The sequence below is a fragment of the Podarcis liolepis genome, assembly GCF_965112155.1.
Source record: "Podarcis liolepis genome assembly, chromosome: 12".
Taxonomy (NCBI): Eukaryota; Metazoa; Chordata; class Lepidosauria; order Squamata; family Lacertidae; genus Podarcis; species Podarcis liolepis.
Window position 1 is genome coordinate 56,506,025 of NC_139563.1, and position 10,509 is coordinate 56,516,533.

At 44.2% G+C, this 10,509-nt stretch overlaps 1 protein-coding gene across 6 annotated transcripts in view; it reads right to left on the minus strand.

Annotated features, from left to right (window-relative positions):
- The window catches only part of GLI3 (GLI family zinc finger 3), a 238,411-nt gene that overhangs the window by 69,375 nt on the left and 158,527 nt on the right, over positions 1-10,509 (minus strand). For all 6 annotated transcript variants that reach the window (XM_083468761.1, XM_083468758.1, XM_083468759.1 and 3 more), the window contains one exon: positions 6,410-6,556. In XM_083468761.1, coding sequence (XP_083324887.1) covers positions 6,410-6,556 — 147 coding nt within the window. The remainder of the gene's footprint in view (positions 1-6,409; positions 6,557-10,509) is intronic.

The window sequence follows — 10,509 nt, forward strand, 5'->3', positions numbered from 1 at the left end:
AATTCAATACAGCGCTTTGATACTTGAGAATGGCGGTGCTTTTTATTTGCCTTGGATTTAAAAACTTATTAAAGCTTACAACTAAAGGCCATCTAATTGAGGACACAAAGAAGTGCAAAAGTGACATTTATATAGTTTCTTTTTAATTAGTCAACAAACGAGGAAGACCAACACCGCCAACACCGCCATGCAGTGCCAGCGAGAGCAACAGTCTCCAGTGGCAGCAGGGTGATCATGTCTGATGCCAATTTATTTAATGCATTTACATCCCACCCTTCCTTCAAGGGACCCAAGGGGGGCACACAGTTCCCCCCCCTTTTATCCTCACAATAACCCTGAGAGGTAGGTTAGGCTGAGAGTGAGTGACTGCCCAGTGAGCTTCATGGCAGAGTGGGGATTCGAACCCTGCTCTCCCAGGTCATAGTCTGACACTCTCTAACCACTAGACCACACTGGCTTCCTACTTCACTGAACACCAGACGTTCAGGGCTCTGAGCATTCTTAGGGGTGATGCTACATTTTGTTTCAATCAGGTATGTATTATTTTGGAATGGTATTAATACAGAAATCGGGAGGGTGTATGTGTTTAAAATGCATAGTTCATTTAAGCATATTGACCTTAACCCTAAAATAAATGCTTCCTATTGTAAATATAACTAGATGAGTTCCATGTGAACTAGGAAGCATTTGTAAGGGACCTTTGACTTCTGGGCTAGGAGTTGCACCAAGCATCTGGGGTAAACCTCTCACAAAATAACAATTTTCTTGATAAAAAGTTGGAGAGATTGATCTGTCCCATCCTAGGCATGAAGGCTGCTGGCATTATTCTTCCCTACAGCATGGATTATAAGCCTGGAAATGAACTGGGGCCAACCAAAAATTCATCAGTGGTCCTAGCATGCTCAGCGGGAACACTACACATGCAGAAGCATGCAAGACTATATAAATTTAAAGATTTGGGGGTTTTTTATTTAAAAAACACACCTAGCCGAAGAAGCAACATTGAGGTCCAAGGACTTAAGGAATGGTGGCGGCTGTTGAACCGAGAAAGACAGAGAGGTTCTAAAGGAATCATAAACCAGGTAAGTTTTAACTATACAACTGAGAACAGCTAAGATACAGAATGATACGGGATTAGTTTGGGGAGCAGAATGGAAAATTGGGGGGGGGGCAGGAAGAATGGAAATGGGCCTGCTCAAGCTCCTAACAGATTATACTATGTGTTCATGGTTGGTGGACCATAAGATGATTATATTGGAATTGATTATACGAAAGTATGCTGAACTTAAATGTTTGGTGGAAGTGTGTCACAAGGTTAAAAAAACTCACCCACCCCTAGCACTATATAGCAACACACACCCTTAAAGCAACACACACCCTTACACACCTTACTATAGTGATATAAAATGCTGAGGTTCCGGGTTGAAGTGCCAGAAATAACACTGCAACGTTTTGTTGCAGGTACCACTTGTTACTATTACTGGTAACAAGTACCAGGCACTACACCAACTGTCTTCCATTGCCAACTGATTTTCCCTCTACCTTCCCTTCCCTTGGCCTCAGCATCCATCTTTGCTGTTGCTTCAGACCCCGACCTCAGACCTTTGCCTCCTCCTCCTCTTCTTAATCAGAGGCTATTAAGAAGGGTAAGTTGATGGTTGGCTGGGTTAATGCCAGCCAAAATTTCTGTCTTTGTCATTATCTGCCTTTGCTTCACCTTTCTTTATCTTTACACACTTTTCCTGCTATACAGTGGTACCTCGGGTTACATACGCTTCAGGTTACAGACCCAGAAATAGTAACTCGGGTTAAGAACTTTGCTTCAGGATAAGAACAGAAATTGCGCTCCGGCGGCGCGGCGGCAGCAGGAGGCCCCATTAGCTAAAGTGGTGCTTCAGGTTAAGAACAGTTTCAGGTTAAGAATGGACCTCCAGAACGAATTAAGTACTTAACCCGAGGTACCACTGTAGTAGAAAAGGAAACTTTTTCCTGGCAGCTAGAGCTCAAATTTTCAGCATGCAAAGAGTTAAGGCGGCAGTGGGTAGCTGATGACAGTGTCCTGGCTGATGGTGTTGCAAAATAAACTTCTTGTTCACTGTGGTGTTGTCCCTTAATGATGTTCCAAGAGGACTGTGCGTCTGGCCCCTCTCAGATTTCTTCCGGTTATCTTTCCTGTCCACAATGATGAAGCAGCTCAGGACAGACAGATTTATGTATGGGCACCTGGAACATTCTTAAAGAAGATTACTAATACTAATTTACATATCTGGAGCATCAAAAAGAGACCAGTCTCTGCCACGAGGCACTCACAATCCTAATTTTGGTGTTCAACAGGGGTTATCCAAGATCAGCAGGGAGTATCCAAGAGGCTGCCTCACAGTAATCTGAAAACATATAATTAGGAAAACTACCAAATGCAATTTTTCTTGACAAAATGAAGCAGAATGCATCTGACTTGTAAGACAGCACTGCACAGCACTGATTGTAGAACTTAGCTATGAAATGCAAACATGGGTATTCTCGTTGCTGTTTTTAGCATCTTAATCTTGGCTTCTTGCTAATTGTTTTGTTTTTCCTTTTCTCATCTAAAATTCTGACAAGGAAGAAAGGAGTTTCTTTGGCATGATGAATGGTAGGACATTCAGATTCCTATTTAATGACAATTAATTTACTGTACACCCATGCAAGTTAAGATAGTTTTAATTAGTTTTTACAAAGTAAAAGGCTAGCTTCATCCTCTGTTTAGATAAAAGAACCTATTGCCTGACTAAACAAATTCTCATCAAATAGGGAAGGTGAGGCTATATGACCTTCCCACGATTCACTCTTAATTTAATTCAATATTTACAGTTTAAAAACAAGCAATTTGCATAATGCTGCTGTGCATTTGTGTACGTTTTTAATGCAGGAAACAGTCGTTAATAACAATGTAAAGAGTGGATGCTGTAATGAAGCTCAAGTAAATGGTATCGCCTTAGGAAGCATCCCAAACTAAAGTCTACACTCAGCGAAAGGAGAGGGAGAAGGAGCAAAGCACTGCCTGGCCCAGTTCCTACCACTAGGCTCTCTGACAGCAGTCACCAATCACTCTGCTGCAGGAGGGGGAAAAGAAATGGTCTTGAGTCATACACACGTACAGGCACACAGGTGTATAGCGAAGTCCATCCAGTTATAAAAAGTGCTCCTTAACATGATATTTCAAATGATGTCTTCAGGAGCTGCAACTTGTACATGTACAGATGCTTGAAAGAGAGAAGCTACGGGGCCTGGACACCCCCTTTACGCAGAGTTCCTGTACATAAGACTGCCCTCCCTCACACACAGACCTTTTGAACATGTCCCCTGCCCTGGGTGCAGCATGGGAATTAAGATATTTGTCCTGCTGTAACGGATAGGAGGATGGCACATTAGCCTCTTTGAAATGCACACATTCAGAGACGCCCCTTTATTGCCGCGGAGAGGGATTGGGCAATATGCATGGGTCTTCAAATTAGACTCCCTAACATGCGTGGATTCAATTCCTAATGTCAGCTTTGTATGATGAGCTTGATAAGCACAAGAGACCAAAACCATATTCAGGCATTCCAAATCCCTCATGCAGTGAAGGAGAGCAAGGATGCGCAGGCTAGCTCTGCTTCCTCCCTGTCCCTTCCATGAGCTAGAGGGATCAGTTCAGCAGCAAGGAACCTTTCCTACTCAAGTAGCTCCCCTGCGCAATTAAGATGCTCCAGGGTTCTAACACACTGGGAAGCCGCACAGGTAGACCAGGGTCCCTGCTTTAGAAGTTATACCTCCAACTCATAAACCTGAGAATGCCAGAAAAACCTGCTGGATCAGGCCAATGGCCCATCCAGTCCAGCATCTTGTTCTCACTGTGGCCAACCAGATCCCTGTGGGAAGCAGCAAGCTTTTGGCTGGCCCTGAGGATTCACTTAGAAGGCACCAAGGGCTAGGTCTATTCAGTGCACGCAACAGTTGCATTGGTAAGTGCCACCCCAGCTGTCACTGACACGTGCCCAATGAAACATAGCAAACAAAGCAAACTAGCTACCCAGAAGCCATTAACATGAATTGTATTGAATCTGGGTGTAATCCCAGTCCTTCCTTCCTCCCTCCCTCCCTCACTCATGGCATTTGTATGCCGTTCTTCTGAAGCTCAAAGCAGTTTTCTCAGAACTGAAACAGTATTTTCAAGCAATATAAAATGCGTAATACACAAGAACTTATTGTTATTAGGCACAGATGAGCTCCTGGCTTGTGTATCTCCTCTTTTGCCTTCCCTTTGGAGCACACATGCCTTCAAGTAGCCCTTTGAAAGGTGTGGGAGGGGCTGGAAACTCTCGTTATACTGACATATATATAACAAAACCATCTGCAATGCAGACCGATAGTAGCAACGCAGACTCCCCTACCATCTCCCAAATCCTACAAAGTGGTTTTCTGTGAATCTCAGCAATACCCATATATTATAGTTGGTTTATCTTTGTATGAACTTGTCTAGTACCACTTCCTTCAAAATAAGATTTAAGTATCATATTCATCATCAGCCATTAGCAGCAAAGCAATTAGAACTAAATATAAACAGCCCAAATTATACTTGGATCTTCTCCATGGACTGAATGAAACAGTGTTACTTTCTGTTCCAAAACCATATCTCATTCACGTGTGTCTTCTTTTAGCTCCATAACGGTTTTGGTGATACCTGGGTCAGTCTTCAGCGGCAACTCTAAAGATGAGCCAGCTCTTATGGCAGCAGAATGCCCATGTTGTTTCTCAACCCTTTCCAACTCCAGGAGTTGAGAGCAATTACATTGCAAGGATATGCCTAAGATGTCGTAAGTATACATGTAAAAATGTGTGACAGTGACGTGGACCTTTCAGAGAGCAGAAATGGCTGTAACTCTCTGTACAAACTCAATAGCAAGTCCACTGGCCCATCTGTGCTAGCTTCTATGCAACTTTAAAAATAATGTTTACAAGGAAAATGAATAAAGGCACAAATAACAACCATTTAAATGCTACAAAATTGCCTTTGGGGAAAATTCACTTTAAGTCAGTAAAAATGAATTTGGCAAACAGCAAGCTGAAGAACGTTTTGTATTTTCCAAATCGAGCCACAGATAAAAATGGCTTCTTGTAGATTTCCCTTTTCAAGACTTTGCCAAATCTATCTCTTTACTTCTGAAGGGTCACAATTCTACATACAGCAAACGTTTTCACATGAGAGTAAGATCAAGAATGTTTTGGAGCTCTTTTATGATTCCAGGAATGGCTCTACCCACCTACGGTAGCAGGTGCTGGGAGGTATAGGGCTGCACTGAGCTGTTGAAGAACAGATCTTTGTGTGTGATATGGCCTTCCCAGCACCCCGTCTGATAACCTGGGGCCCTCAGGTGTGGTGAAGGATGCAGTTCCCTCACCAGTGCTGAAGTAAGATTCCGCTGCCAGTCCTGTACATGGAATGGGAGAGCTGTCATCTTGTGCTCTGCTTCAGGCAGCAAAATGTCTTGGGCCAGCAGTAGCTGTTGCAGACAAACACCTCCATGTAGATAATTCACGTCTGGGTGTTTCTGTCTGTAAAAGCTCCCCACCCTCTGTTGTCTTCTTCAGCAGCAATGCCTGCGGTGGGGTGGAGCCACAGAACCACCCTCCCGACATTGGTGTAGATGTTGCTTATCTGGAGGTGGTAGCAACAGGGCAGTTGCAAGGTTGGGGTCATGTGGGTGCACCACTGTGGCCACCAGTTCACCCACACAGCCCCACGCTGGTCACTGCCCTGCCACACCCCAGCCACGTCTAAGGAAGCAGCAGCAAAGCCAATGTCAGGAGGAAGGCTCTGTCCTAACACACAGGCCACTGTTGGGACTTCTCCTCTGCAAAAATTCAAAATGTAAGTTCTTCTGAGACAGACTTCCCCCCTTTTTTCCTGGGGCAGGGGCTCACCGTTCATGAAACCTTGTAGAGTGCCATTTACATTCCTGTAATAGTATTGTCAGTGTCACAGATTCAGGGGCCAAGAGAAAAAAAAGTGGGAAGAATCAGAGCAGGCATGTGATGATAGGTCTCTCACTGGTTATTTTGGATCACAGACTAATATGCTGCCACTACAAATGAAATTAGTGAAGTCACCCCAAAATTGCTTTCTGTTTAAACCTCCAGACCAAGAATTTTCAGCCTTTTCAGACCCAGAGCCCCCAAGGGCCTTTGGGGGCTCATTTCTTAACCTTTTACCATGTATTTTGCATGGCAGAAGAGCTCCCATGGTCTCAAACCACCAGTTGAAGGCCCGTACTCTGAGACAATGTACACTGACAACAGCTCCATCCCACCGTTCAAATTATTTGCCGATCTGGCGTTTTCACCGAGTTCATAATTTTCAATTCACCTCTTTGGTAGCAACATCACTTACTATCCATAGCATGGAGATATTCCATATGAAGAGCGCTGGCTCCTGCCGTGGCAGCTGATGGGAGGATGTCGGCATATGGGCTGCGCTGCCCTGCCAGGAGAGCCATCTGATGGTAATATTCAGCGGGACTAACTCCAGCATGCGGAGCTAAAAACAGGACATAAAAAGCTTCATTAAATGACATGTGGCAAACAGGATGCAGAGTTTCATTTTCTTCTTTCTCTTGCCTATAATGATAGCAATTTGTGTGGTTTTCCCCCCCTTTTAATATCATGCAAGCTGTGATAAGGTATTTGTTTTCAAAACACCCTGCAAAGTGGTAATGTGAAGAATTCACCAATATGTTTGCTGGCACACAGTCAGGTTGGGATCCAAAGCAGGTTAGTGGCTGTATATATTTATATTTCTCCCACCCTTTTTTCCTGGCAGGGACTCAAAGTGGCTTAGTGATAAAATAAGAATAGCTAAAAACATTGAAAAATCATTAAAAAGCAATTAAACATTAAAAGAATTAAAACTTACAAAAAGCATACACTCACAACAAAAACAGCATGGCACCAGCCCCCTCATTAAAAGCAGTCAGTTCCCAAAAGCCCGTTGGCAGAAGGACAACAAGGAGGGAGCCAGTCTAGCCTTCCTAGGGTAGGAGAGAGTTCCAGGTCCTTTTGGCATTTAGGTCCTTTTGAAATCTATTTGAAAAGTTAGCTGTGTCTAATTCGTTTCCCACTGATTTCAGAAGGACCTACTGTATTTTTCGCCCTATAGGACGCACTTTTTCTCCTCCAAAAATGAAGGGGAAATCTGGGTGCGTCCTATGGGGCGAATGCAGGCTTTTGCTGAAGGCTTTTGCGCACCGACCCCTCTCGCTCTCCAGGCTTCAGGAAGACATCCGCAGCCTAGGCAGCCCTGTGGGAGGTCCCGCAGGGCTGTCTAGGCTGCGGATAGCAGCCTGCTTCCCGGAGCGTCGGGCGCCCTGAAAGCAGAGTGCCCGGCGCTTCGGGAACACATCCGCAGCCTAGGCAGCCCTGCGGGAGGTCCCGCAGGGATGTCTAGGCTGCGGATAGCAGCCTGCCGCCCAGCGCGAGGGGCACCCTGAAGCAGAGCGCCCCCCGCGCCCGGCAGACATCCGCAGCGTGGGGAGCCTTGCAGGAGTTCCCCGCAGGGCTCCCCACACTGCGGATAGCAGCCTGCTGCCCGGCGGGCAAGGCACCCTGATGCAGAGCGCCCCTCGCGCCAGGCAGACATTGGCCAGCCCCACAAGCTCGGGGGACAGCAGGGAGGCGCAGTGCCGCCATCCCGCTGTTCCTCGACCTGGTTCGGTTTCCCCGACCTGCTTTTGGGGGGGAAATAAAGGGAAAATTTTTTTCCTTTATTTCCCCCCAAAAAAACTAGGTGCGTCCTATGGGACGGAGCGTCCTATGGGACGAAAAATACGGTAAGTGGATCTTGCTCTGGATCAAACACAGTAATTTTATTGCTATATGCATTTGTAAAATGAATTTCAATGGAGTGAATAGCAGAAGTGGGAACGAATGTCCTTCAGCTTGTTACTGAAAAGTTGGAATAGCAAGTTTCACCCTGGCTGGGCAGCAGCAGGAGGTACCACTGGCATCTATGACCTTGCTGCTCACCCAAGCTAGGTCAGAAGGTCAGACAAATCCCAAACAGACTCAATACTAGCCTGGATCTGGTGTGGTGATCATGCCCAATGTCCTCACCTGACGACTCAAGGGCCAACTTGGGATCCAGTGAAACCCAGGCTGGCTCAGTCCCTCCCTCTCCTGCTCCATTTGGAGACTTCCCATAGGCCACTATTGGTGGGAGTCCCACTAGCAGACACTTCCACACACCCGTACCTTTGGTGCTGGAGGAGTGGTGCTGGCACCAATCGGGAGGCAGAGAATGCTGGAGCTGTTGAAACCTCAAGTGCCACATGCACAATGAATCGGGGTTTCAGCTTCCTGCCTTAGGCACAAACTAAGGTGGCCTACTAAGGATGTCAAAAAGGATGCCACTTACAAGAAAGAAGGTGTCTGTAAAGAATGGAGCTGAGCGAAAAGGAGTTTCTGAGGAGGAGGCTAAAGAGGCAAACCTCAGGGCAATTTTAAATGTGGCTTGTCTCTTTAGGAATCAGAACTGGTTCAACAAAAAGAGCAAGCGACGTTCCGAGTGTGTGCACAGTTCTTCCTCATACACAGCCCTTCTTTGGACCCCAGCGTATGTCATTGTGAGATTATGCCTTAACATTATGAAAGTAAATCTATTCAAAATCCAGTTTTCAGAACTTTATACTGCTTGGGAATGAAAAGCAAACTAAGAATGTTTAATGTATTTTTGAATTACTAGTTGGATTTTCAGCATAAAACCCTTCTTATACCACTTCACCATCCATAAAATGTTGGAGAAAAACAGTGGGGCAAAAATCCTTCCAGGAAATCATTGATTTTAAAGTTTTATAGTATTAGACAACAGCAGTATCTTTCCAGACACACTTAAAATACTTCCTGAGCTTTCTGACATAAGTGTCTGGGTTAACTAACAATAACATTAGCTGAAAACTTTAAAAGGCAAGTCTGGCGAACCTGCAAGGGCATGAAATGAGCACATAAAGATAAATTACACTACTGGCATTCTTTTCCCTGAAAGATGCTTTACTTCTGAAATGAAGAAACGCCTTCACTTTCCTTTCTTGCTCAAAGAACAGAGCCAAACAGGAGCACATGGGTAAGAAGTTAGCTTTACTGAGCAGGGTGATTTACAGAATTACTGTAGTAAGAGCTAGCTGAATTCTGCAGCAAGGTGCTTTTCAAATAATGCTTCCCAGAGTTCCACAGCAAGCAGCTCAGAGAAGCCCTCTTGAAAAGACAGCTTGCTCGTGACTACCAATCCATAGCCTCAGGGAAGGGGCAACTTCTGATCATAGGGGAAACCTAAACTGATTGCCCTAAAGGAAATGATCAGGAGATGGTGAAAAAGGAAACCAGCATGCAACTTGCTAAACTTCGTTATTTGGAAAGTTAAGTTTTGAAGTACTGGAGTTATTTCTCTTCATTCTCACCTGGGACATAGAAAAGGTCTTTTTTAATATGGTTTCCCAGCATGTACACATTTATGCATTTGATCCCCATCATCTCCAACCAGGACAGTGAAGGACCTTTGGGAAGCTCTGGAGAGCAGCTGCCAATCAATGTACACAAAGTGTGGGGAACTTTTGGCCCTGCAGGTGTTGCTGAACTGCAACTCCCATCAGCCGAGCAAGTACGGCCAATGGCCAGAGAGGATGGGAATTGTAAACTAACAACACCTGGAGTCTCAAAGGTTCCCCACACCTGGTGGAGACAAACTGAGCTATGTTCCTAATGGCAATTCTTACAAAAATTATTAGAAATTACATACTTGCTATATAAATATGAAGCTGTAGATCAAGGGAGATCTAGAGACCAACAATATATAACCGATATCCAAATAGGATTTTTCAACAAATACCAAGGTATTGACATACACACATGCCCTATAAGTTTTGAGGAATTAACTAAATGTTTTAGACGAAAAGCTAAACTTTCTTTTTCACTATTACAAATGCCCTGCATATGTAATAAAAATTCTGATTGACAACAGGTCATTAAAATTTATTCTCATAAGAACAAGCACCCATAAGTAATGGATTATCTGTAAAGGTATATGTTCTTATATGTGAGGATTAATTAGTTACGGTATTATCCATTTGGGCAGCGAGAACAGCTCATTTTTCAAATTCAGCTAAAGGCAGACTGTCGGTTTTGTAAATCTGCCATTTTCATGTGTGGTGGGAAGCACTTTTCCCTTAATTAAAATAGTATTCTAATTGTCTTCCATACACACTAGCTAGCTAATTTGACCCATTATAGCTCAATTTAGCAGCAATTACCATTTTAAATACTCAAATTACAGTATTATTACTGTACAGTTAACAGAGCCCAGCATACATATCTCCCCCCCCCCCATTACTCAGATGAAATACCTACCTTGGTTTTCTTTTTTCTCCATAGGAATTTTAGATGTTCCTACGTTAGCATTATTTTATAATATTAACTTTGGGTAGGTTCAGACAATCATGAATT